At 55.1% G+C, this 27,459-nt stretch overlaps 1 protein-coding gene across 1 annotated transcript in view; it reads right to left on the bottom strand.

Moving 5' to 3' along the window:
* Window positions 1–1,500: 1,500 nt before the first annotated feature.
* The window catches only part of PDGFRB (platelet derived growth factor receptor beta), a 42,871-nt gene continuing 16,912 nt past the window's right edge, over window positions 1,501–27,459 (bottom strand). Inside the window, exons 2-23 of the mRNA XM_017531311.1 lie at window positions 25,084–25,129; window positions 23,633–23,956; window positions 22,826–23,092; window positions 21,962–22,089; window positions 21,667–21,841; window positions 20,922–21,114; window positions 20,169–20,284; window positions 18,735–18,858; window positions 17,952–18,163; window positions 14,551–14,645; window positions 13,204–13,336; window positions 12,516–12,620; window positions 12,055–12,165; window positions 10,550–10,709; window positions 9,455–9,615; window positions 8,464–8,582; window positions 8,140–8,262; window positions 7,269–7,380; window positions 6,759–6,858; window positions 6,040–6,145; window positions 4,903–5,135; window positions 1,501–3,574 (exon numbers count right to left, since the gene is read on the bottom strand). Of these exons, the coding sequence (XP_017386800.1) occupies window positions 3,385–3,574; window positions 4,903–5,135; window positions 6,040–6,145; window positions 6,759–6,858; window positions 7,269–7,380; window positions 8,140–8,262; window positions 8,464–8,582; window positions 9,455–9,615; window positions 10,550–10,709; window positions 12,055–12,165; window positions 12,516–12,620; window positions 13,204–13,336; window positions 14,551–14,645; window positions 17,952–18,163; window positions 18,735–18,858; window positions 20,169–20,284; window positions 20,922–21,114; window positions 21,667–21,841; window positions 21,962–22,089; window positions 22,826–23,092; window positions 23,633–23,956; window positions 25,084–25,123 (3,327 nt within the window). The 5' untranslated portion in view covers window positions 25,124–25,129 and the 3' untranslated portion in view covers window positions 1,501–3,384. The remainder of the gene's footprint in view (window positions 3,575–4,902; window positions 5,136–6,039; window positions 6,146–6,758; window positions 6,859–7,268; window positions 7,381–8,139; window positions 8,263–8,463; window positions 8,583–9,454; window positions 9,616–10,549; window positions 10,710–12,054; window positions 12,166–12,515; window positions 12,621–13,203; window positions 13,337–14,550; window positions 14,646–17,951; window positions 18,164–18,734; window positions 18,859–20,168; window positions 20,285–20,921; window positions 21,115–21,666; window positions 21,842–21,961; window positions 22,090–22,825; window positions 23,093–23,632; window positions 23,957–25,083; window positions 25,130–27,459) is intronic.

Below are 27,459 nucleotides of genomic sequence, written 5' to 3'. Positions count from 1 at the left end.
CCTGGGGCATAGTAACTGTTGGATACGTGGTGGCCAGAGTTCTATCATCCTTCGTCTTCTTGTGACACCTAGCTCCTTTTACCCGTAGGACAATTGAGGGCTGACGTGGTGTAATCCACTCAAGTTGCCGTAAGGAGCAGGTTGGAGACACAGGGAGCTGAGATCTTCCAACCTCTAGACAGAGGCTTTTGCATCAGCAGAGACAATCCCTGTCTGGAATGTGGGGTAGTTATTCCCTTTACAGGGCAGATCTGGGTATCGCCTCATGCAGCTCCTGCCACGGCTGGAAGAGAAGGCACAGGCTCGGAGTGTTTTCTGAAGCCAGGACCGCTGAGATGGTGGGCTTTGCATGGCCAGGCCTTACAGCCATCGGGTATTTTCCCTGGTGTGGCTCAGCTGCCCCTGAGTTGGTGGTTGGGCCTGTGAGTCAGAGCTGCCCCACGGCTGCTCCATTCCTTTCCCCCCTTGAAGCTACAGCCCCAGACTCCTGGACGCAGTCCAGGGAGGCCTGTGGCTCCAAAATGAGGTCCTTCTGCCACCCACCCAAATGGAGGTGCCCTTTCCTAGCTCAGAGAGAGCAAGGGAGGGCCTAAGGACACAGTGATGGATCTCAAGTAAGATCCCAGTCCCCCTCAAGTGAGCCAAGTACAGGACTCTGGGCCCAGGTGGGAGGGCCGCGAACACCTGCCCAGGTCTGAGACTCCTTGCACTGTGCCCCACGCCCCTAGAAGCCCTATTGCCCCTGGCCCTGTTTGGCTGCCAGGGTCCCACAGGTCTGGACTTGGCAGGAGAGACTATGGCTCATGCTGGCCCCACAAGGGTCAGCTGAGCTGCTGCAGCTGTGAGGGGTCTGGGGCCTGCCCGGTGTACACCCCTCTGCCCTCAGAGCCGCAGTGTGGCCGCCACCCTGTTTGCTCCCCTGGCCTTACCCTGGCTGCAGTTCCCTCTGCTTCCTCTCTTCCCCTTCTCTCTTCTCCACCTTCTCCTCACTTCTTGCTCTCATGCTCTTGGACACTCTATCTGCTGTGCTCCTACCTGGAGCCTGGGATCTGAGTGATGACTCACCTGCACTTGGAATCTGAGCTCTAGCAGCTGCCTGTCACAGGCTGCACTGGCCTCAATCCGGGCCTGTGGGTGCAGTGGAGGGGAGGGTGTCCCAGCTGATAGCCAGAGCACAGGGTGGGGGCAGTGAGGCTCAGCACCAAAGCCTCCGAACAGCCCTGCAGCCCCACACCGTCCTGCCCAACTCAGGCCAGGCTCTGTGGAGCCAGAAAAGCCTGCCTGCTTTTCACCTTGGGAAACCAAGCCCAAGGTCTAGGTGGCCCAGCTCCTAGCGAGGGGTAGGAGAGTGAATATCCCCACTTTACAGATGAACGAAATGAGACTCAGAGCTGAAGGGATCTGTCTGGGGACCGAAGTCTGGGTGAGCTGCACGTGCCCCACGCCACACTCCCTGTCCCCCAGGGACAGGAACCCAAACCTGAGAGATACCACAAAGTCTGTGAGTGAGAAGCACCAGGTTTAATATTAAAATCTTTCCCTTAAAAAACCATACACAGGTAGGAAAACTTAACAGCATACAAAATAGCACTTCTGCTGTATAAATGTGAGTTAACGTGAGTCCTAAAAATACTTGTAAACCTAGGTGATTATATCTTTGGTACCGTATTGAGAGCCCACTCCCTCCCTGGACCAACTTTGGGGATCTCAGGGAAGTAAGGTGCCAACCTGCAATGCAGGGCTGGTGCCCAGAAGGGCTGAGCTTCCTGCGCTCCTTTCCCAACCCTCCCTGTGCCAGGGAGTCTTGGCTACAGCCCTTACTGCCCTGGCATCTCCAATGCCCACTGGGCTGAGGACAGTGAGATGTCACTGATAGGTCTGGGCAGTGACAAAACTGTACCCCCTCGGAGTGCTGCCTCAGGGATGGGGCAGCTGGTGGGTGAGAAGGAAACCCCCAAAGTGTCCACCTCTCACATCCTTCTTGGGGTACCCATCTGAAGCTTCTTGTCCTTTACAAGACATAACTATCCTCGTTGTCCCTTCTGTCTTCGACACAGACCTCGGCGCAGGTGCTGGAGTGGTGGGCTGCAGGAGGTGATCTCATTTGCCCTCTTTGTCCCTTTTGCCCAGGATACCCTGGAAGTCATTGTGGGTAGTGAAAGAGGTCCCATGGTCTTCCCATGTCCCTGGGGCAGCTGCCAGGGGCTTTCCAGGACACTGGCTGTCACTCTAAGTCAAGGTCTGGGCAGCTGCGTTCTTGAGACTTGCTGGGGTCCTGAGTCCTCAGAGTGTGATGTGTGGTCTGGAATCTCCCAGGAGCCCAGCTGACCCCCAGGATGGAAGTTTAAGGTATATGGCCTTGCTTCATCTGGACAAATGTGTAACCACCTAGAATAGTCTAGAATGTTAGTGCTGGCAAGGCCCTTGGAGTTAATAGGTCCGACTTGTTCATTTTTCAAAGGGGAAAACCGAGGCCCAGAGAGGGTGATGGATTCCTCCGAGGCCTCATAGCAGGTCCAATGCAGAGCCAGGGACACATATCGGTCACTTCACACCGGCACATCAACATCCTCATCACAGAGGCGGGGCCCATCTGTCCCTGCAGACTCTGGTGGATGGATTAAGACTGAGGGTGATAAAGAAAAAGCCCCAGGACTGATGGCCCTGAAGGACAGGGACAAGGGCACTTGTTATGGCCAGGTGTGCTCCAAGTGCCCTGGGCAAGGGCGGCAGGCTGGGGGTGTCCCGTACTTGGCTCAGCCTCCAGCATTAATTAGGCTGCCTAATGGCCCAGACCAGCTCGGGCCAGGGAAAGCAGAGACTGGCATCACAGGGAGGAGACTGGCTTTCTTCTGAATGAGGCGGCACTGCCCAAGTCTAGGCCCCAGCTCAGCCAGCAGCCAGCAATGCTAGGGTCCCTTCCCTAGCTCCTGGGTGGATAAAAGTGCAAGGAGAGAGCTATGATTCCTTGAGGGGTAGCTGGCTGAGCAGAAAGAAGTTAATTTACCACCTCAATAACCCCAAGGAGGGAATCCCCAGGGTGGGATTCCACCTCCCCACCTATCAGCCAGGGAGAGAATCCTAGATTCTGGGTCACCTAGCCCAACTTTCCCATCTTACATATGGGGAAACTGAGTCCCCTGGGGGAAACCCTGGCTCAGAGTCACTTGGCCTCCCCGGAGGCAGAGGGCTGGTTGTGGCCCCTGCAGTTTTCTTGCCTCCTAAGCCAGCCCCAGGGTTTGGGGCACAACACGTCAGGAGCAGAAAGCTTCCAGAAGGGGACAGCTAATAAGGGCTGACAGGAGGCCCAGCCAGGCCAGGCCAGGAGGTGCTGGGTGCTGGCAGAGGGGGAGCTTCGGGCAGGGCAGGGTGGGGGCCAGCCCCCTACAGGAAGCTGTCCTCAGCTTCTGGCCGAGGTGTGGGGCACCCTGAATCTGGCGGCTGCTCCAGCTTGGGCTCCGGGTCCGGCTCCACCTGGAGCTCAAGCTGGGGCTGTGGCTCTGGTTCCTCCTGGGGCTCCAGGGGGCTGTCACAGGAGATGGTGGAGGAGGTGTTGACTTCATTCAGGGTGGAGCTAGAGGAAAGAGGCAGTGTGTGAGGGCTAGGAAGGAGCCCACGAGGATGATACAGCAGCCACGAAGAGCCTGCGGAACATCCGCCCCTGCGCCGTGGGCTTTGCACACTCCGGCTCATTTAACCCTTGTGAAAACTATGCAAGGCCTGCACCGCACGGAAAGTTCGGCTCAGAGATGTTACGTCATTGTCCCACTTCACACAGCAGGGAAGGGCAGGAGCTGGAACTTCGGAGCAGAGTCAGCTGGCTCCAAACTTCATTTCTCACCCGCCAGCATCTCCCTCCTCTGCATGACTAAAGGTGTATGCTATCTCATTTAATCCTCGCAATGACCCCCTAATAGAAGTACTTTTACTGTTTGTATTTTACAGAAGAGGACACCAATGTTTAGACAGTGAAGCAGCTTGTCTGAGGGCACAAAACAGGGCGAGCATTCATACCTCAAGCTGTGTGAGCAATGCACTTCCCTCCTCTGCACCATTTACCGGCGGTTCGCCTCTCCAAATGGTGGAGCAACGAGGGCCTTCTGGGGCCTTCTAAGGCCTGCGTGCACTCCTTGCACATATGGAGAAACTGAGGCTCGCAGAGGAGAAGCCTTCCCAGGTCTCATAGCGGCCATTGGCAGAGCTGGGACAGAACCCCAGCCTGATGCTCCAGCCACTTCACCTTAGGCTGGATCTTGCTTTGGAGATGGGTGTGGCCTCGTGGGGAGCCCTTCTCCCCAGTTAAGGGGAGATCCTGTGTGGACATTGAGTCCAGGCAACAGCAGAGTCCTCCTATAAAGCCCCTCTGAGCTGTCACTTCACCACTTCCCAAAGCAAAAGAAAACAACAAATCTCCTTCCCAGTCTGAATTCTGTCCTGAATTCCTGTAGGCACCTCTGACTCCTATAACCATGCAGGCTGCCTCTGGCCCCAGGGCATGGTGCTGAAGAACAGAACATAGGCCTCTGGCTGGCCAGGACCCACAGTAACAACTGGGGTCCTGGGGATGCTAAGTAGGTTTGCTTTTTCTTCTTGGGGCTAGTACAGGGCCTGGAGATGAGAGAGTATAGATAACCTCTGGGGGCCCCCCGCAAAGGAAAAATTACCTTGCAAATAAGTCCCAGCCCATACTTTATTTTACTAGCCTGCCCTTTCCACCTCAGTGCATCAAAGTTCAAATGAGTTCCGTTCTCTCTTCTATTCATTGGCAGGAATCAGTGCTTACCCTAGGTAACTTACCTCTGAGGCAAGCCTGACACACCACACACACACACACACACACACACACACACACACACACACACAATGCACATAATTGCCTTGGCCCTAGACCACAGTAGCTACCTGGCTAGGCTGGGGGAACCCTCCAGTGGGCCCTCGTCAGCAATCTCGGGTTTCGGGTCAGGCAGGGGGATGATATAGTCGTTGTCACCCTCATTGGGCTGCACAGCAGTGTAGAGGACGGAGCTGGTGTCCAGGGGAGACCGGAGGCCATGGAACCCAGGCAGGCGGGCCTGGGACCGAAGAATGGCTGGGTGGTCACTCCTCAGAAACTCCTCATCCACCTGCTGGTACTTCTGCTCCCGGGGCAGGGAGAACCAAAGAAACAGGGATGGTCAGGCCAGAAATGCCTTCAGGGATCTTCTAACCTGGCCCATCCCCCTTTGTATAAATGCTCAGAGGGGAAAGGGATTTTCCCAGACCACATGGCTGAGCTGCCCTCCCACCTCCCATAGAATCTCACAAGGCATGGTGAGCTCAGGACCACCCAGGAAGGGGCGGTTATCAGACCAGCACCCAGGACTCTAACTCTTCCCCAGATTCAGGTACAGGCTCTCATGCTACCTCAGCCTCCTTCTGTAGGGCCTCAGTTTCCCTTGCTGTGAAGTGACAATGACCCTACTCCATCTCCCAGGTCCCTGGGACCATCCCTAGGGGGGAATGTGGAGGTGGGAAATGGACCCAAGGAAGGAGCTGCCTCTGTGTTAAAGGCGATGTGTATTTCCTCCTCACTCCGACCCCTGTTGCTGGACAGGGCAGGGTTTCAGGGTCCTCTTGGCTCCATGGGCCTTGGACAGACAATCCTGTGACAGGATTCAACTGGTCAGGCCATTCATGGTCATGTAATCTGGGGCTATTCACACTTTCTGAAGGAGCCCCATGGTTCGGCATGGAGGCAAAGGCCGGAGGGAGGCAGCAAGACAGATAGTGCTACAGGCCCCTCCCTGCATCAAATCAATCAGCTTCCATGTAGGATTCCATTCATAAAGCTCTGTGATGCTAAAATAAACTCACAGCGCCAGCCCATCCCCTCCTACAAGCAGCAGGGAAACTGAGGCCCAGAGAGGACAAAGGTTGGTCCCCTAAATGCCAGCCCATCACACAGAGCCTTGTACTCAGTGTCTGACTTCTTTCTTTGCCCACCACCACTGCAACAACACAGAGGTCTCTATGCTGCAGCCCCACCCTGCCTCAACACACCTTTTTGTAACCTTCGCCCAGCAGTCTCTCGAGAAGCAGCACCAGCTGGGAGAAGGAGGGCCGAATCTCAAATTTCTCTTCCCAGCACTTCTGCATGATCTCGTAGCTGGGGACAAGGAGAATGGTCAGGGTCTCTGGACCAGGGTGCAGGGGACAAGGCAGGACTGGGGAAGCTGGAGGCTACTGCCTTTCAGAACAAGGTGAGCCACGGAAAGGAGCTGGAGGGAAGTGGCGGATGGGTACATCCAGACGTCCTGCCTCTGGATGTTCCCTTGGGAGATCTCTCAGCACCCCCACCCAACATGGTTCCATGGGCTGACTAGGCCTGGGTGAGCACAGGAGGCAAGCTTGGCCTATAGTTTTCAGCCCTGCCACTTCAGTGGTCGGTTCTTGATGGCGTGTGACCCCACCTGAGCCCTTGAAGATCAGCTCTGGGACTTTTGCTGGCACTATGGAGCAAGCAGTTGGACATGAGGCTGACACTTCTGGTAGCCATTTGGGCAATGCTGGACTGAAAATGAGGCCACAGAGAGCAAGGCAGAGCTCAGAGCTAGAACAAGAGTTTCCTGATGCCACCCTTTGAATGGCTGGATCCAGTTACACCAAGGCTTTCTAGATCGCTGAGCTAACAAATCTCTCATCTTTGGTTTAAGCCAGTAGAGTTAGATATCTATTGTTTGCGGCATAAAATCCTCCCACATGCATGGGGCTCCACTCACATCTCATCGGAGGCGTGGGCAGGCTGGGCCATGCGGTACCCCCGCTTGATGGCATTGTAGAACTGCTCATTCATGGGCAGCTCCGGGTAAGGGGTGCCACCTATTGGGGAACAGAGACGAGATACACAGGTTCAGGGGTGGAAAGCTGGCAGGGCACCCTCTTCTATAGGACAAGGAGAGCCATGCTGGCCGTGGCATTGGGAAGTGTGGGCTCCTTCATGGGTTCTGGACCGCAGAGACCACAACCCTCCCCAGGATGGACAGCCAGAATGTGAGAGCCAAGCAGGCTTTCTGATGTCACTGTTCAAACCCATCAATACTCAGACAGGGAGATAAAGAGACCCAGAGAGGGCAAAGAACGTCACACAGCAGGGAGAAGGCAGCAGAGCTGGGACCTTAACCAGAATCCCTGTCTCAGGCTCATCCATAGCCCTGCCAGGCCAGAGGCATGAACGGTCAAGGTAGACAACATGTCAGGATGCTGAGGGCTGGGGGAGGAAGCAAGCGCACCCAAAGTGAAGATCTCCCACAGCAGAATCCCGAAGGACCACACGTCACTCAGGGTGGTGTAGAGGCTGTTGAAGATGCTCTCCGGGGCCATCCACTTCAAAGGTAAAAAGGTCTGCAGGGAGGGTCAGGAAGGGTGCTGAGTGCAAGGAAGGACCCCAGCCCCACTCTGCACCTGGGACAGGAGGAGGGCACCTGGTGGGTCCCACCCACAACCACGCCTCCCTCCCATCCCCTGTGAGGGTCCTGGTCTCTGCCCAGCACAGTTCCCGTGTCCACCCATTGCTGTCCAGAGGACCAGAGGCTGTTTCTTTTCTCACTAGCTGCGGACAAGGCAGCCCCTGTCCCTGGGGAAAAGCCCCAGGGTCTGAGCAGTGAAGTGGGGGCCCAGAGACTTGTCAAGGCACCCCTGGCTCTCATCTTGGCTGCCTTTGATCTCTGTGCCTAGCATGCCACCATCTGGGGTTTGCTGAAAAGTGGGGAGATAAGAGACAGGCAGGATGGTCACATTTTAACCAAACCAATCCCAGCTACTGAGTGTGACCTGTTCATCTGTCCTGCCTTGTCACCTGTGCTTCTTCCTATGCCCACTACTGCTGGGACAACACATTCAGCCTGTTCCCCCCTCCCACACCCTGGACCCATTACAACCAGACTTCCCCACTGTACTTGCTCCATGCACTCCTGGGTGGCTCCCCTTCCTGTCCCTGCACACACAGCTGGGCAGGCACAGCCCATCACCGCTGTCAGGGCAGGCCACGAGGAGCCCCACACAGCTCTCCTATGAGCTGCAGCCACACTGGTTGGGAGGGAATCTGTTCCTGCAGTCACAGGCACACGGTGACAGCCCTGCAGGGGCAGGGAAGGTACTCACACTGCCTTTGGAGATGTAGTTTGAGTCCCGCATGATGTCTCGAGCCAGGCCAAAGTCACAGATCTTGACCAGCTTGCCCTCGCAGATGAGCACATTCCTGGCCGCCAGGTCTCGGTGGACGCACTGGGTTTGGGGAGAGGGGAGCTGAGGCCTTGGGGACAATTGCAGGGAAAGACCCCTCTACATTCAAGGGCTTTGGGAAAATGCATCACTGTCCGGGTACAAAGGGCCACCCTGGTGTGCGGGCACTCTTGGAGGACACTGGCTGGCTGGGTGGCCCACATCCCCATGGCCCCCACTCTGCCCCACCACAGCCACACGTACATTCTTGGAGGCCAGGAACTCCATGCCATTGGCCACCTGGTAGCTGAAGCCCACGAGGTCTGTGTAGCTAAGCACTGGAGACTCGTTGATCAAAGTCGCCTGACAGGTCCTCTCAGGGGCTACAGGAAAAGCAAAGGGTCACCTGCTATCTCATATCTCCTTCTGGCCCACAGGACCCCTGCCCTTTGGCTCCTGGGAGACTGAATGTCTAAGACAAGTGGCCACTAATCATCTAGGTCTCCCAAAAGGAGAATGATTTTTATTTTTTTTTTGAGACTAGTAGTTAAATTCAACTACAATGCATCACTCACCTAGGCTGGAGTGCAATGATGCGATCTTGGCTCACTGCAATCTCCGCCTCCTAGGTTTAAGCAGTTCTCTGCCTCAGCCTCCCAAGTAGCTGGGATTACAGGCACTTGCCACCACGCCCAGCTAATTTTTGTATTTTTAGTAGAGATGGGGTTTCACCATGTTGGCCAAGCTGGTCTTGAACTCCTGACCTCATGATCCACCTGCCTCAGACTCCCAACATGCTGGCATGAGCCACCGCACTCAGCCAGTTGAGAATGATTTCTTAATATCAAAATCAAAGCTCTCCTACTTTATCCATGCCCTCACTGGACAGAAACGCTTTTGGCATTAGCCCTTAGGCTACTTTTACCCCGCCTGGCCTGCCTGCCTCTCAGGGACACCAGACCAGCCTGGGGCTGGAACTGGGCCGGCCACTTTCCCTAGCATCCCAAGAGCCCACGTCCTCCCACACCCCAACTCTCTCACTCCCTGTAGGTTCTATGCCTGTTTTGGACCCATAAACAGGGCTTCCGTTTAGGGGTCCACTACAGAGCAGTTTGGGCCAGGTTGCTAGCCTCAATTTCCACATCTTTGAAATGGATACAAGGCTCCCTTCTTCCCAGGGTTTTTGGCAAGGCTGGGCATGTGAAGGCCATGAGCCTGTGTGGGTGTGGGATACTATGTCACTGTGTCCACCCACCAGAGGGAACGTAGTTATCATAAGGGGCCATGTAGTTGGAGGACTCGATGTCTGCATATTTTACGTCTCCTTTCATGTCCAGCATGGGCACGTAGTCCACAGACTCATCCTTGCTCATGTCCATGTAGCCACCGTCGCTCTCCCCGGTCAGGGACACATGGCTGGGGGTAGAGGAGCATCACGGGAGAACCTGCAGGCTTTGCCTTTCCTTCCCCTCCTGCCGCTGGCCACTCATGGATTTCTTCTCTCACTCACACATTCACTCATCCTCCTTCAATCTATCTCAATAGGAATGCCCACGGATCCAGCCTTTTCAACCCACCTACTGGGCCAAGCTGGGCACTGAGGCTGTCAAAATGACAGTTAGAACCCAGACAGCTCACACCCAGAGGCGATTACAGCACCCCAGGACAAAGGTCACAAGTTGGGTGTGTACAGAGGCGCCTTTCTGCGGCCTCCCCAGCACCACCCAGCCATGGTAGTGCCTGGCTGCAACCCAGCATGGGCAGCCAGGAGTCACCCCAATACCTATGCCTGTAGCATCAGCTCCCCAAAGAGCTGTGGGGCTCTACACACATCTGTCTGTGAGCAGGAAAGAGATGAAAAGGAAATTGATCAAAATGTGGGAGAGGGCAGGAGTGAGTTTTCATGTCTTCTGTATGCTTTTCTAAGCTACTCCTGTCTTTGGTTTTGTAGTCAGCAAAAGAACTAAGAAATGTTCTTTTTGGAAAAGATGAGGACAGGAGTTAAGCTCCCTGAGGGGCAGTGTGGAGGCTGATGTGTAGAGGCTGCAGAGAGGAACACAGCCTGGAGCACCACTGTGTACATTGGGAGGCCTGGCTCTCGCCTCACCACAGCCTCTGCCCCCTCCTCCAACACTCTGTGCCCTGGACAGAAGGGCAAACACCCACGACACAGGCATGGCATGTCACATCTGTAGAGGGCTTAGCACAGGGCCTGGCAGGACTGTTATTCCGAGTGATTCTGTCCACTGCCCCGTCACAGCCTCAGCTTCTCCTCCTGGACAAGGGGAGGAGAAGGAGCAGTGCTCCTCAGGTTCCCCAAAGATTCAGTCCCTGGCCTCCCTCCCGGTACCTGGGCAGTGGGAGCCCAACAGGCAGTGCATTGCTGTAGAGCTCCGCGCTGGGCGGGCGGCGCTTGTCGGAGTGGTGCTGCAGAAAGGTGTGCTTGTTGCGGTGCAGGTAGTCCACCAGGTCTCCGTAGCGGCAGTACTCAGTGATGATATAGATGGGTCCTGCGGAGGGACAGGCTCAGAGACAGTCCCTACGGAGCCCTCAGGTGTCCCCTTAAGACCACGAGGCTAATTAGGGGCCGAATGTTGGGGAGGCACTTTGGCATGACAGCGAGGAGGCTTTGGTGCCTTGCAACTCCGGGTTCTTTTCCTGCTTCTGTGGCCGTGAACAAGGTACGTAGTCTCCCTGAGCCTTACCTTCCCCACCTGTTAAGTGGCGCTAATTACACCCACCATAAAGAGCTGTCATGAGGGTTAATGAGATAATGTCTTTGTTGGCCAGCAGTGTTAGCTCTTATTGATGTGTTTTCAAACTAAAGCTTACTTTGGAGCCCAGTATAGAAAGCAGATAAAGGCCACTGTTGATAATGATCACTTTAGTAGTTAAATTCAACTACAACGCATCTACTTAAAGTCAATCAGTGAGAGCCTGAAGGTATCTACACAAACAAAAATTTTGAAATGAGTGTTCACTGCATACGTCAGTCAGTCTGTGTACCCAGCAGACTTCTGTATTTTGTTTTGGTTGCATAATGCTGAGGAAAATCCCAAATCTCACAATAAGCAGCTGCAAATGGTGATAACATTTTTTTTTCAGCCTATCTGGCAATCAGAGCTTCAAATAAATACAGTTGGCCACAGAGACAATCTTCTATCATCAATTAGCTCCCAATTAGCAAGCTGGTGGTCTCCAATGGTGGGAGTATAACTCATCTTAATGTCATGTGAGCTGTCATTTACTGGTTTACAAAATGTACTGTGAAAATAAAAAAGTGTCAGCCAACACCATGGTCTGGAAGCCACTGGGACTGGTGACCTGACTAATCCTTCAGTGGTGAATGTGTTGTGATTTTGTGAGTTTCTTTCTTTCTTTTTTTTTTTTTTCAGATGGAGTTTCGTTCTTGTTGCCCAGGCTGGAGTGCAATGGCATGATCTCGGCTCATTGCAACTTCCACCTCCCAGGTTCAAGTGATTCTCCTGCCTCAGCCTCCCAAGTAGCTGGGATTACAGGCATGAGCCACCACACCTGGCTAATTTTGTATTTTTAGTAGAGATGGGGTTTCTCCATGTTGATCAGGCTGGTCTCGAACTCTCGACCTCAGCTGATCTGACCGCCTCGGCCTCCCAAAGTGCTGGGATTACAGGTGTGAGCCACTGCACCCGAAGATTTTGTGATTTTCTAAACCCCACTGCCCTCTGGGACCGTGCGGTGAGGGTGCTGGAGCAGACGGACATGGACCCTCCAGCGGGAGTGTGCTGCTGTGTGTGGCCTGAGGAGGGGGCAGGCGGGGCCTGGCCTTGGTGGTGGGCACTTTCCCTGAGTCCTCTGGGGCAGTGGGTTCTGTACCTCCTTTGGTGCAGGCCCCCAGCAGGTTGACCACGTTCAGGTGAGGCCCGAGGTGGCTCATGATCTTCAGCTCCGACATAAGGGCTTGCTTCTCACTGCTGCGGGCTGTGGCTGAGGAAAGTGGGGGCCCCAGGCCAGGCCCAGTCATGGAGGCCCCACCACGGGAGCCTCTTCTGACTCTTCTGCCCCACCCTGTGCTGCAAGACCCAGGCAGCCCGGGTGTGGGAGGTGAGCACTCACGCTCTGAGAAGGGGAAGAGGCCAGGGTAGGGGGAGGTGGGCCAAGAAGGCCAGGTTGAGGAACCCTCTTCCCAAACCAGACTTGGGAGCAGTGCCTGCTGCAATGTGACTGCCCCTCTTGTGCCCACAAATCAGCATCAGGCCACCCTGGGAGAGGCTAAGTGTGTGGGGAGGGGCAGGGAGAAGTGGGGGCCTGATGTGGAGGGCTCCAAGACTACTCACATTTTAGCATCTTGACGGCCACTTTCATCGTGGCCTGAGAATGGCTCAGGCCGTGAGCCGTGGCCTCCACCACCTGCCCAAAGGCCCCAGAGCCGAGGGTGCGTCCTAGTGCAGAGACGATCCCTCAGCTCCTGGCCCACCAGGAAGCTGCACCCCCGTCCCCCTCCACCCTTCCTGCCCAATGAGGGGAAAGAGCCACTGTCTTAGGTCAACTGAGACATTCCTTAAACCCCCTTGGACTTAGGGTATTCCCTAAACAGACGCTCTTGCAACCACAGTGCCCCTGCGCCCCATCTCTCCTGGTGTCTCATCTAAGTTCTGCCTGCTTTCTGCCCCATCTTTAATCTTTGGAAAGTTTCTTCCTTCCCCAAGGGGGCACGCTCCTCTGTACTGCCTCAGCTTCCCCAGTCAGATCAGGCCTGCTACTCAGCCTGTCCTCAATCCTTCCACTTTTGCCACAAAGGGGTCCCATCTCTCAGGGTCACAGGATCATAGAACCTCAACGCTGGACAGTTCCTGGGGGATGGTTTGTCCTCATTGTACATAGTAGAAGACGGAGGGCCAGAGAAGGCAAGACACCAGCCCTAGGTCTCATAGCTAGTCATGGCAAGGCTGGGACCAGACCTCAGAGAGTCTTCCCGCCCAACTTGATTCCCCATCCTGCCACCTGAGGCCTCCCAAGACTGACCCAGCACAAGCTGGTCCCGAGGCAGCTCCCACGTGGAGTCATAAGGCAGCTGCATGGGATCCACGTAGATGTACTCATGGCCGTCAGAGCTCACAGATTCAATCACCTTCCATCGGATCTCGTAACGTGGTTTCTGGAGGACCAACCCCAGGAATTGGTTATCAGAAGGGGTCTCGGGCCTTGAGGCCCTCAATTAGGTCCATCCTTCTAGGACACATGGGGCAGGAGACCCTGAGGCCCAGAGAGAGGCAGGGGCATATTTGAAGTCACACAGCAAGTGCTCAACTGAGCCAACGTCTTCATGGGCTCAGAGGGAACAGGGACCAAGGGCTCCCAGGGGAGGTTTCAGGACTTGGCAGACTGAGGAGCAACTGGCAGCTGAGGGCCTGGTTCATGAGAACCTCCTCTCCAGCTTCTCTCCCAGCCACAGAAAGTGACACCAGGTAGGGCACTCGGCTGGATACAGATGACCCTCCCCATGCTGGGCGAATCAGAAAGATGTAAGCCTAGAATGCTGACATCTGGCCAGGCGTGGTGGCTCATGCCTGTAATGCCAGCACTTTGGGGGGCTGAAACGGGCAGATCACCTGAGGTCAGGAATTCAAGACCAGTCTGGCCATCATGGTGAAACTCCGTCTCTACTAAAAATATAAAAATTAGCTGGGCATGGTGGTATGCGCCTGTAATCGTAGCTACCCAGGAGGCTGAGGCAGGAGAATCTCTGGAACCTTGGAGGCAGAGGCTGCAGTGAGCCAAGATTGTGCCACTGCACTCACCCTGAGCAACAGAGCAAGACTCCGTCTCAAAAGAAAAAAAGAAAAAATGTTGACATCTTAGGGTGTTGGAACCACCCAGGACTGGAATTTTAGAATGATAGAATCATGAGGTGCTGCAATCCTGATTCAGGAAGCTTTAAATGTTAGAATCACAGAATGGTGAAACCTCAGAACAGAACATTGAAATCGCAGCCTAATAGGATTAGAATGCACTTCAGTAGAATCATAGGGTCTCCATGGGTGAGAGCTGGAAGAACTCTGGAGCCCATGGAGTCCACCCCAGAGGTCCCATGCTCCATGGGTAGGACGAGAGGAATGGTACCTCAGCACGACCCAGGGGCTTAGAGACACAGAAGGGGCAGGGAATCCTGGATAGCTTGGGCCAGGCTCAGGTTGCCCCAGACTGCTGGGGGTGGAGGCCCCTCGGATACCCAGCGTCACTCTACGTAAGTCCCCACCTGAGTTCCATGCTGAGCCCTGCCTGTGGCCAGATCACGCAGGTCAGAGGGGTGGAATTCACGCACAATAATGATGTGCCAGTCCTCACCCATTAGGCTGGGGAGGGGCTTACCTTCTGCCAAAGCATGATGAGGATGATAAGGGAGATGATGCTGAGGACCACCAGGGCCAGGATGGCTGAGATCACCACCACTTTGAAGGGCAGGGCTGCAAGCAGAGATGAGACCAAGCCATGAGCAAACTGGGCAGCTGCCCTCCCCTCACCCCACCTCTGGCATCACAGATCCCTCCATACACATCCTGTCCGGAACAGAAGCCCCACCTCCCCATCAGCCTGCAGTGTCAGACCCTCAGTCTCTCCCTCTAGGCCATACATTCAGCCTATCATGTAAATACTCCCTCCCCTCAGTAACTATCCCTACTCAGATCACTGCCAGCCTCCACATCCCTTCCGCCCTGACAGTCAGGCTGGCCTTGCTGCCAGAGCTCTAGATGGGGTGCAAATCCTGATCTGGGTTCCTGTCCATTGCCTGGACCTCCCATTAGCCCAGGAGCCCCTGAAGGCTGGGCTGTGGCTCACCTCTCCTCTGAGTCCACACCCTTGCTGGGGCTGCCACAGCTCAGTCAGACTCCAAGCTCCATGCCTGACCCAGTGGCCAGTGAACTGAGTGGCCACTGAGGGAACAATGGCTGAGACCCCCAGCCTGATGAATCCAGACCTCAGCGTGGAGGCTGCTTCCTCCCATCTTCACCCAAAGAGTCCAGTTGGGGTTGGGGTGGTGATGTAGTTACAAAGTAGGGCTCACACCAGCACCCCCAAGCCTTGAGTCTCCTCCACCCTCAAGGCCTTAGCCTCTGCTATACAGCTTCCCACTCTCCCCATTCACCCCTGCGAGACCTGCATCTCCCCTGCCCTGGCCCACTGGCCACCCGTGAGGTCCCCAGGAACTCATTCCCTCCTCTTCTGTCCCCCATCTGTGCTTCTTTTCTCCTCAGGGAGTCCTGTCCCACCTCCTCTTTCCCATCCATTGCTATAACCTCAGTCCCTAAAACCACACCTGGCACACGGTAGGTACCTGATCCTATTTGTTTTGTTGTTGTTGTTTGTTTGTTGATACAGGGTGTTGCTGTGGTGGCCAGGCTGGAGTGCAGTGGTGCAACCATAGCTCACTGCAGCCTTGAACACCTGGGCTCAAATGATCCTCCTATCTTGGCCTCCTAAAGTGCTGAGATTTCAGGCATGAGCCACCATGCTCAGCTCCATGTAGTGACACTTTTTTTTTTTTTTTTTTGAGACAGAGTCTCACTCTGTCGCTTGGGCTGGAATGCAGTGGCACGATCTCGGCTCACTGCAACCCTGCCTCCCAGGTTCAAGCGACTCTCCTGCCTCCCAGATTCAAGCAATTCTCCTGCCTCTGCCTCCCAAGTAGCTGGGATTACACCACTATGCTCAGCTAATTTTGTATTTTTAGTAGAGACAGGGTTTTGCCATGTTGGGCAGGGTGGTCTCAAACTCCTGACCTCAGGCGATCTACCCTCTTCAGCCACCCAGAGTGCTGGGATTACAGGTGTGTGCCACATCCCTATTTGTTGAATTACTAAGTGAATGTCATTCTTAAGTTTAAAATCTCTGGATGCTTCCCCATGTTATCAGTAAAGAAAAAAGGCCAAATTCCTAAAATGGTACATAAGGCAGAGGCTTCATGACTCTATCTCTGCTTCCATCTCCAGCCTTGTCTCTCACCACGTATCCATTCTCCCTTACCCTTACCCATCCTCCCCATGCCTTCCTCCTCAGGGTCCCAGACCAACATCCATCTTCTCCTCCTTCCTCCCACTCATCACACATCTCAGAACTGGGAGGGAAGCCTGTGTCTTCTAGGAGCCATTGCTGGAGGCATGAAGGAGCCCTCCTGCAACCATCCCAGGCTCGGTGTGCTGGGGCTCAGCTTCTCATTCAGGCTTTAGTCACACAAAAGTGTCTCGTCTGCCTTGGCTCAGAGCTGGGATCTTCCACTCAGGCTGTCCACACTGTCTGCCCAGATGCCCACTTGCTCAGGGAAGGTGTGTGCACGTGTGACAGCATGGGTGGGATGAGGGTATGAAAGAAGCCCACCCATCCACCACAGGGCAGAGGACAGGAGGCAGCTCTAGACAGACACATGCATGGACACGCCCAAGGACCTGCATACACAGGGACCAAGGCACCTCACATGGCTTTTGGAGCCCTGCCTGCTCTGGATCTGCCCACCCCTGTAGCTCCATCCCACAGCACTTCCTTCCCCTTTATCTGCCGCCCTTCCAACCCCCAAATTCCACATACTCGATCCTCCATCCAGGTTGAATTGAATTCTTTTCATTTCTAGGAACTCATTTTGCCTCTGGGCTTTTACACAGGCCATCCCCTCTGCCTGGGACACCATTCCTTACCAGGCTAACTTCTCGTCATTTTTTAGGTTTTGACCTAAAGGTCCCTTTTCTAGAATACTTTCCTGAATCCCATAGCTGGGCATGGGACCCCTTCTCCCTCCAGGCTTTGCCCTTAATGTGGTGATCCCGGGGGCGGAGGGGGGGATTGCCAAGTTCCTTGTCTACCTTCTCTCTCTGGACTGTGGGCACTAGGAGGGCCAGGCAGGGCTGTGCCCTTTGACCTTTGTCCTTCAATGAGAAATTGGGTCCTCGTATTTACTGAATGAAGAAGCAAAATGAATAAATGAAGCACATGTACACAGGTGCATGTATGCATAAGGACAAGCAGGTAGACACGCAAAAGCATCGAGACACTGGTAGGCATTGTTTATATGCACAAAAGTTACAGCAGGCAGATGTAGATAGGAATTATGCTCGCGCACTTTTCTAGAAAGGGGTGCTCCAATTATATGCTTACAGACATGCACTACGCCAGTTTGCATGCGTGCAAAGGAACTGTACATACATTGCTTGTATACATGTATAGGAATCGTGTACCCACAGGTACCTGTATACAGACATACACTGTAGGTTTAAACACATGTCTGGGGATTAGGCATGCTCATGTACATGGCTTACACATAAACACTTGGTGGGTTTACACACATGGACGGGCAGGGTGCACATGCATGCTTGTACACATACACTCTAGCTTCACAGGAGTATCTGGGGATTGAGCATTCTTCAGTACACGACTTAGAAATCTACACACAGAGGGTTTGCACCTGTGTTCAAGGAAGAGGAATGCTCATGTACATGGCTCACGACATACATATAGTATATGTACTCTTCACTTAAGGAGACAGTGCTATTCATATCCACGGTCTATAGGCTTGTGTTTGTACACATGTGTACCCATAATGTGTACGCTGGAATGTATGTGTTCCTATGCATGTACACAACAGCGTTTCACAATGCTTCTGTTTGCCCCGGGCATGCTACCATGCTCCTTTGGCCTGCTGTGGGTACATGGACACAATACCAATTAGGCAGAGTTAAGGTGGGGGTTGGGATCATCACGGGCCACCGAGGCTGGGGACTCACAGTGTGGCACCACGATGACCTCCTGTGTGTCCTGGCCCACAGCATTGCGCAGCGTGCAGCGCACCGACATTGGCCGATCCACGTGCTGCAGACGCAGAGTGCTCACCACCTCAAACTCCTGCTCCTCCTCCCAGTATGTCATGTTCGTCTCCAGCTGGCTCTCCTCTTCAGAACTGTTCCCCAGCAGCGTGGGCGGCAGCTCCCGTGGACACCTGCCAGGAGAACCAGTAGGGTTGGTTGCCAGCCCCTTCCCCTTGCAGGCAGGGAAACTGAGGAGAAGCTGGCGGAAGGAGCCAGGATGTGTCCAGTTCCTGCTATGTGCCACAGCCTGGTTCCAGGCGGGCTCCTCCTGTGGTCCCTCTACTGGTCAGCAGGGGGTGCTCCTACCCCAGAACTGACAATGCTGATTGCAAAATCCATTCTTCTTTGACCCTCAGGGTCACACAGTGTATGGGGTAGCGGCAGAACCTGCTCAATCCTACCTCTGTCCACTACTTTAGAATCAGCCTGGCCAAGAGTGCAGAACTGAGCTACAGGACAGGTGAGGTCTCTGGGGCACAGCCCCTGCACTGTGCTAGGCCAAACTGCCCAGAGGTAAAAGTAAGGACAAGGAGCCATTTAGGTCATGCAGAGTAGGACCAAGGAGGCGGCGACCTGGCCTCCTAGGATGCAACTCTATGCCTGGAACAATATGCCAAGAAGAACAGGTGGGACTAGATAAACTTCACGAGGTTTTCCAGCCAGCTGGGGGACCCTGGAAGACTGAGGCCCAGGTCTGCTCACCTTTTGAGGTCTCTGCAGGCAGACCAGATGATGTCCGGCTGGGGCATGCCCCGGCCACGACAGCGGACAGTCTGTTCCCCACTGTCAGGGTGGCTCTCGCTTAGCTCCAGCACGCGGACAGGAACTGCATGGAGAGGGCACTGGGTCAGGAGGCGGGAAGGTCAGGACAGTCAACAGGACAGGTCCTCAGGGAGGACATGGCCCAGAGTTTCTCCTGGGGGAGGAGGGCTGTGGACTGCAGGTGAACATTAAATACCAGGAATCAGTGGGAAGCCGATGGGTTCCTTCTGGGTACTTCAAAGGGAGCGCCTCAGCAGGGTGCTAGTCTGTCTTTAACACCTCTCTGAGACTTGCTAATCTTCCCTTTTAACAAAGAGAGGCTAGGCCTCCATCTCAGAGTCCCTGGCCGACAAGCCCATGAAGCCAGTATTTAATAGCAGTGTTTAGTCTTCTCTGGGTTTATTTTGGTGGTTGCTTTATATTTATGACATGTGATGCTGATTTTCCATCTACAATAGAGAGGTTACATTTTGTCTTTCAAAATAAATTTATTTTTAGAAAGTCAACTGGCAAAACATTAAGTCATTATCATGTCATTCCTCTGCTCAAAACTCTGCCATGGCTCTTCATTTCGGACATAGTAAAAGCCAAAATCTGTACCAGGCCCACAAAGACCTCTGGGATCTGCCCTTCTCCCAGGCCCCACTCCCCATCCCCGTTCTGACTTCATCTCCCGCCACTCTCCCCACCAGCCCCGCTCCGACCACACAGGCCTTTCAGCCATTGCTCTGGCTTTCGCACTGCCCGAGGTACCCTTTCCCCAAATACCCATTGAGCTAATGTCTTCACCTTCTTCAAGTCTTCATGCAAATGTCGCTTCCTGAGCCCTGATCATTGTATCAAAAGTGCCACTCTCACCATCACCCTACGCCCAGCACTCTCAACCTTCCCTACCCGGCCCCTGTTTTTCCTCTCCCACAGTGTTAGTTACCTTCTAACCTATGTAATTTGCTGGGGTTTTCTTCCCTACTGTTTAGCGCTTGTCTTTCCCTACTTGGATGCAAGCTGCACAACGGCAGGGTGGGAAGTTCAGGAACCATGAACAGACAGGCATATGGTAGTTGCTCAATAAATACCCATGGAGTTAATAGTACAGTAGAAGTGGGATCTGAGAAGGAAAAATCATGGCCTTGTACATAAGTGCCTGAAGTTTCGGAAACACCAATCTAGCCTGATGGTCTCCTTATACAGCTGGGGAAACTGAGGCCCAGAGGCCAGGTTCACAAGGCAGTGGGTCAGTGACCTAGAATCTATCTCCTGAGTTCCAGGTTCCCTCTCCCACTCCTCCTATGGGTGGGTGGACAGTGCAGAAAGGGAGAGGGAATGGAGGCAGGGAGGGGAAGGAGGGGGGACATGGAGGGGCGTGCTCATCACCATTGATCTGCAGCTGGAAGGAGAGCTGGACCTCAGCATCCTCATGGAAGGCCCGCATGGTGTAGTGGCCAGCCTCTGCCACCTTCACGCGAACCAAGGTCAGCTCTGACACGTACCTGGGGAGCAGGACAGGCAACTGTGAGCTGGAAGAACTCTACGGTTCTCCTCACTCTCCTGGCATAAACAGGAACAAGGCCCAGGGAGGGGAAGGGCTTGCCAAGATCACCTAGGTGTTGGTAGCAGAGCCAGGACTCAAACCCAGTCCCCTGAATCCTTGCCCATAGGCAGTTCCCCTAGCCACGAGGGAGGGTTAAGATGGACTGCGGGTGTGGGTGGGCAGCGTTGAGGGGAAAGTCTCGTTTCTCTCCCCTTCAGAAAGGCAAGACACTGCCCCATCCTAATCTGTCTCAGTCTCTGTCAGCCAGCAAATCTTTATACCACAGGCCATGAGTGGCCTGCCTGGCACCCTCTTCCCCAGTCATCTGGCCCTTTACTTCTTGGCTGCTACTGCTCGCCCCACCCATCACAAGGACAACTAAACATCTGGGCGATCATCTGACTGGCGTCTGTTTCCTCCACTAGACCAGAAACTCTAGGAGGGAGTCAGCTCCGGTCGCGGCAGCATCCCCAGTGCCTGGCACTTAATATACTCTCAGAAAGCTGGGCCTAGGTTTGTGGCCGAATGCCGAGGGCTGCCTAGCGGCTGCAAAGAAACATAACTTCAAGAATGGGGTGGGAGAGCAGGCTACTCACCGGGTCTCCGACACGTTGCGGGTGGACAGGGCGATCTCGCCAGCGCTGGAGTCACCCAGGGTGCGGTTGTCTTTGAACCACAGGATGGTGGGCGGCGGGTAGGCCTCGAACACTACCTGCAGCGTCCGGCTTCGGTGCAGCTCGGCAAACTGTAGAGCGCCCAGCTCTCCCAGGAGCCGCACATAGCCACTCTCTGCAAGGAGCAACTGTCAGGGGCAGGGCACCAACTGAATCCCAAAGGAGGCCACCTGGGGGACAGGGCTTCAGGCCTAGGGACCTTGCTGGCCGGCCAGTCATGGAGTTTCTGGAGCTGAGGTTGAAATCGGGATGGGGACAGGGCCTGGAGAAGGGGCCGAATTTGGGGCTGATGTTGATGTTGGGGCCAGCTCCTGAGTTGTGACCAGAGTTGTACCAATAGTTCTCTGTTCTGGGTCAGTAATGGCTGAAACTGGGGCTAGTGATGAGGCTGAATTTGGGGATGGGGATTCCTGGACCTGGGATGGCAGCTGGGCTTGGAAATCACGTTGGGGCTGGGGCTCTGGCTAGTCAGAAAGTCTAGGTTGAGATAGGGTTGGATTTGGGGCTGACACTGCATTTTGGTTTGGGTTTATCCTGGAATTGGGGTTTTGGTTGACACAGAGGCTAGCTAGGACCACACTGGAGTGTGGCTGACTATACCCCCAGGGCTGTGACAGGCTCTGGGTCCAACTCAGACTGGGGGTTGGGCTGATCCCAAGGCACGCACCAACCACAGTGATGTTGATGGCCTTTTCATCCTGATGGTCATTCACACTCTCTGTCACATTGCAGATGTAGGTCCCCGAGTCGTCCAACTCGGCACTGGGGATGTGCAGGATGGAGCGGATATGGTAAGGCATATCCAAGAGGAAGTCGGTCACCGGCTCCACCAGCCGCCCGCTCTGCAGGGACAGGTTGGGCAGGCCCCCCAAATCAGGAGGGGCCAGTGAGGAATCAGTCTGCAAGCCAGACATCCACCCCTGCCTGGCCCCTCCTCTGACCCCTGCCTGGCCCCACATTACCTCTTGGCGGGGGTACGTCCACTCAAAGTTGACCACCTCATTCCCGATCACGATGCACATGAGGGTGATGTTCTCGCCCTGGCGGACCACTGTCTGCACAGCGTTCACGGAGACGTTGATAGATGACACTGGTGGAGGGAGATTGGCTTAGGGCTGGGGAAGTCACCACCAGCCACTAGCACTTCAGCTTGGGGATAGGGTGGGGGGCTAGAGAGGGAATGACTGACGTAGAAGATTCATTCATTCAACAAGTATTTACCGAATACCTACTACATGTCAAGTGCTATTCTAGATACTAGGGCTACAGTAGTGAACTAAATGGACAGAATCTCTGTTCTCATGAAGCTGATATTCTAGAAGGGGTAATAGTCTAGAAATCAAAGTACCCTCTGGAGATGTACATACAGGAGACATGTATTGAGCACATACCCTGTGCCAGGTGCTCTCCGGCTTTTATTTTATTTAATCTTCACAATGATCCTATGAGGTAGACAGTCATTGTTATCCTCACGTTACAAGAGGGGAAGCAGGCTCAGAGAGATTACATGGTTTGTGTAGTCACTGGGATGGAAAATGGCAAAGCTGGGATTTCCACCCAGCTGGCTCTGAAGCCTGTGCCCTCACCGAACATTTTATACAGGCCAGCTCTGCCACTATCGTATTCTGCAACTGGGGGCAAACTCCACCCTCTCTGCGCCTGAGTCACCTCACCTGTAACATGGGGAAAACACTATCTCCCTTCCAAGGCTGTGGTGAGAATCCTATGAGAAACAGAGCCGCACGCTTTGCAAACTATAAAGAGCTATTCCTCTGTGGAGGGTTATACTTGCCTCTGCTGAGCATTGGGCCAGAAAGGGAGCTCACCCTGGAGTCTGTAGACATAGTAGGCATCGGAATCCACCTCCCTGTCCCCAATGGTGGTTTTGCAGATGTAGCTTCTGTCCTCGAAGATACCAGAAAAGCCACGTTGGTGATCGTAGAGGACAGGCAGTGCAATGTCCCCTTTCTTCTCATGCAGTGTCACCACCAGCTGCGGGTCTGTCACTCGGCATGGAATTGTGGTCTCAGTTATTTCCGTGAGAAAGATGAATAGTTCCTCGGCATCATTAGGGAGGAAGGCCACGGTGGGATCTGCCGGGAGTGGAGCCATGAATGAGTCAGGGGAACTGAGTTTCTGGCCATCCCCTGAATTGCTGTGTGGCAAATCATTTGCCCTCTCTGGCCCTCTGTCTCCCCATGACAGAATGGGGATGCCTCCAGAGGAGCATAAACCAAATGTCAGAGCTGGTCCCTTCCAGCTCTGATGTTGGATATGGACAGTGCCAGGGTAAGAAAGGAGAGAAGTCACCAGTTGAAGAGCAGCTGATATCTAGAGCTTGGAGAACGGAGAAGATGGGATGTTGGGGGCCAAGAGGGAGCAGATTGGAAGCAGCTGAGAATATAGAGTTCTTGGGAGGCAGGAATGGGGTGACTGGCAAGGGGCAGGCAGATCATCCAGACTAAGGAGTGGGGATGAACACACTCCTAGACTGAGCCAGGCTGGTTCCATGATTGCCTGCTTTTCTAGGAGGGCTGCATTTCACAACAAACTAAAGCACTCTCTGGACTTCCCCTGAGGTCTTCAGTTGACAAGAGGGGTAAGGAGTGGGCACACAGGCTGGGGACGCTTACCGGGCACAAAGATGTAGAGCCGTTTCCGCTCATCGAGCTCCAGGCCACGGGAGTCATTGTAGGTGCAGAAGTATTCTCCCGTGTCTAGCCCAGTGAGGTTGCTCAGTGTCAGCACACTGAGGAAGCTGCCGTCCTGGGTCTTGGCCATTTCCTGCGGGGGCTCCTGGGACATCCGTTCCCATACCACCGGAGCTGAACCCGAGCAGGTCAGAACGAAGGTGCTAGAGACATTGAGGACAAGCTCTGGCCCGGGGGGTGTGATGACCAGGCCCTGAGAGACCTGCGGTTCCAGCAGTAACAGCAGGGACAGCAACAGCAGCTGGCCTTTGAGAGAGGACGTATCAGACATCAGGGCACAGGGACCACAGCACCTCTCCCAGGGCTGAGCCTGAGCGGGGGCCACATATACACAGCCCTCAAGTCCTTAAAGAGCACAGCTCCTTTATCTGACGTAGACGGGGGGCTCTCCAGCCTTGGCTCTGAGGACCGCTCCCCCAGCTCCAGCGTGCCAGGGACTCCTCCAGACTGCCTATGTGAGTCCTTTAGACCCCAGCCTCTGAGTCCTTCAGCAGTGCTGTGTGCAGGCAGTAGGCACCAGAAGGAGCCAGGAAATCCTCGGGAAGCAATTCCCTGGCCTCCAGTTCCTGCATTGCTTCCCAGGTCACTTTCTGAGCCTCTTCCCTATAGCTGCACCCCCCTCCCTGCTGCCCAGGTTCTGCCCAAGGCCCAGAGGTGGCTCTGGGTGGGAGAAGGATGGGAGGGAGGGGCTCAGGTAGCTCAGAGTGGGGGTAGAAAAGCTGCTGAGGCCTTTGTGGGCTGGAGGGGGACTGGGATTGGAGGTGCATGTGTCAAGTGATTGGTTCCCCTCCATGACATCCCCTGGAGAAGGATTTTGTAGGCCACGCCCTCCATGCCCCCTGGTGATAAAGATCAGGAGGGGAGGTGGGCGGTCATGCAGCTAGTCCAGCTCACGGTCGTCTGCCAGGCAGGCTGCTGGCTGGTCATTAGTTGCTAGGTCAGCCGCTCGGCCCCTGCAGAGCTGAGAACATGTTCACGGGCAGGAGTGAGCAGTGGGGCGTGCTGAGAAGCCCAGCAGGGCCTTGGAAGCTCCCGGCCAATGAGGGGTCCAAGCGGGGTGCCACAGACCCACCAGACGGAGGATCGGAGGCCAGGGGTGTGTGCCAGAAGGTGGGGTGGGGTCTGGAGCGCCAATCAAAGGATTTGAGCTGATGGTTCTGGACAAGCAGCGGCCCACTGACGCTTTCTGAGCTGAAGGGCTGGCAGCTGGAGGCCTCCACAGAGCCCCCTGGAAATCCGGGAAACTGAAGCCGGAGAGCAGAGCAGTGCACCTGGCGCTTCATGCCCTGCCGCCAGCACACATCACCCCTGCCAGCTCCGGGGTCCCACTCCACAGCCCCCCGGGTCCCCTACCTTATCTCCCATCTACCTACCTTTGAGGGCCAGAGCTGGCATCGCACCCGTAAGCTGCATGGTGTCCTGCAGAATTAAACAGGAGTCAGGGCCCAGGGTGGGCGGAGGCCGTGCCAGGGCCTATCTCACCACCTGCTCCTGCAGAATGAGCCCCAGCTGGGGCCACCCAGCCTTCATGTCCAAAGGGCTGAAGTCAAAAGCAAGGACAAAGCCTGAAAGGGCACTCATGCCCACAGGCCCTCTCCTCTCCATCCCGGACTCAGCCTTGTGGGGGGTCTGGCCCCTGCTCTGGCTCTGCCTATGACTCTCATGTGGCCTTGGCTGCGTCCCCAGCCTCTCTCCGGGCCTTAATTTCCCCATCTGTACAGTGAGGGAGGGGAAGTTGGGCTGGATGGTGTCCAGTGGCCTGCCAGGTCTGACAGCCTGTCCTCCGGGTGACAGTTCCAATACCAGGCCCTTATCTGCCAGGACAAATATTTGGGAAAGTGTGATGAAAGGCCTGGGGGGAGGAGTGGGGAGGCCAGAACCCAGAGAACTCCTGCAGCTCCACAAGCACAACAGGAAATGGAGGCGGCTGTGGGCTGTGGGAAGGGAAGCTGGGGAGCCAGGGCTGTGGAATGTGGGGGGTGGGCCTGGACCCCTTTGCTCAGCCCAGAGCATACAGGGAGGCCCAGGGCAAAGCGGCTGGGTCCAGGAGAGGCCCCATCGAGCAGCCAGGACTCACGGGTCCTTAGAGGCCAGTGAAGCCAGACTCCCCACCCCCACCCCCAGGGTCCAGATGGGGAAACTGAGGCTCTGAGAAGGTGAGAAGTTTGCCCAAGATTCCACAACAAAGCCTGTCAGAGAGCGAGACACACAGAGAGAGACCTGGAATGGCAAAAGCAGAAAGAGACAAAGACACAGAGACAGAGGGGGTGGGCAGAGAGACAGGACAGGAGGTGCTGAGAGCCAGAGGCAAGGACAGAGACAGAGACAGGCTGCATGGGGGCGGCCCTTGCTTTCCCCTAACTTGGAAGACACGCCTTGGGTCCCAAGAGACCACCAGGAGCTAGGTTTGCCAAAAGTCCACCTGCAGCACTGGCAGGAAGGAGGCCAGAGGATGGGGGTCACAGAGCTTGAGTTTGGGAGGTGGTGATGTGACAAGACAGCCAGGAGGCTCCTCTGGCCGTGGGGCTGCCCAGCCTGGCCTACCTCTAAAGGCCATGCCCAGCTTGCTGTCGCCTCCCCATCTCACCCCTTTTGGTTTTCAATTGAGGGCTGTGGACCCGGTTTGGGCCCCAGCACGCCACCTCTCGAGCCACTGCTTTTCTGTGGCCTAAGTCCCCAGCTCTGGAAGTGGATGATGGTGAACGGCACACCTACCAGGGCTGCATTCACATGTCAGGGGTGGGGCAGAGGCGAGGCTCTCCCTCCCGTGGACCCCCAGTCCTAGCTCAGCCCAGTACCCCAAGAAGCAGTCTGAGCAAATCAGCTCTTCTTCTCCCCGTCCCTTTCAACCGCCTGCCGGAAGGTCTCCTCATTTCTTCCTCTCCCTTCTCTGAATTGCTCCCGACTCAAAGCCCAGCCCTCTGACACCCCCTCCACAGCCACAGCTCCCCACCATCCCTCTGTCCCAGCCCCTCCAGCTGGACGCCAGGCCTCCTTGGTCAGGAGGGAGCAGAGCCAAGGTGGAGCGAGCAGCCCCCACAGAGGCCCATCTGCCCCTCCGTGGGTGCCCCTTTGGCTGCCCCCTTCCTGCTAGAGATCTCAGCCAAAGAAAATCATTAGCAGCCGAGGCTGGGGGAGGGGGTCACTTCAGCCTCCCTGCCCCTCCCCTCCCGGTCTCCCTGGCTGGCCACACTGTTTATTATTCTAAAGCAGGAATTTGGCCGCCTGGCCGGGAGATGGGAGGTCACTGCAGCGGGGCTTGCCTGGTTCTGGAAGGCTGGGCTGGCGGTGTGGGCTGAGCCCTCATGGCATGCAGCCCCCAACCCTGCTCCCATGTGGCACTCCATCCTCTTCCCTTCAGGCCCTCTCCTGCTGGGCCTGGGGCTGGGGGTGGCTTAGAGACTCTGAGCTAGGGGGAATGCTTTTCGAATGGGCAGCAGAGGCCCAGAGAAGGACAGAAGCATGCCCCAATCACACAGCAAAAAGGCAGATTCAAGCTGTGGGGAGAGGACAAGCAGACAGTGTGGAGGTTGTAGGGAGGGTGTAGGCACCCTAGGGATCTTGGACTGGCTTTGCTATGAATAGAGCAATCAGCCCCTTTCATAAGCGCCCTGGGACCCACTGTGAGACTGAACGAGCCTCCATCCTCTCTGAACTCTGCTTCCCCATCCATACAGAGGGTTTGCAGGTGTCATCTCTAAAAGCTGCACCTATGGTGAAGCTCTGCCTTTTTTTTTTTTTTTTTTTTT

This window comes from Cebus imitator, unplaced genomic scaffold (assembly GCF_001604975.1).
Source record: "Cebus imitator isolate Cc_AM_T3 unplaced genomic scaffold, Cebus_imitator-1.0 Scaffold71, whole genome shotgun sequence".
NCBI classification, from domain to species: Eukaryota; Metazoa; Chordata; class Mammalia; order Primates; family Cebidae; genus Cebus; species Cebus imitator.
This window is presented reverse-complemented; position numbering and strand designations above follow the sequence as displayed.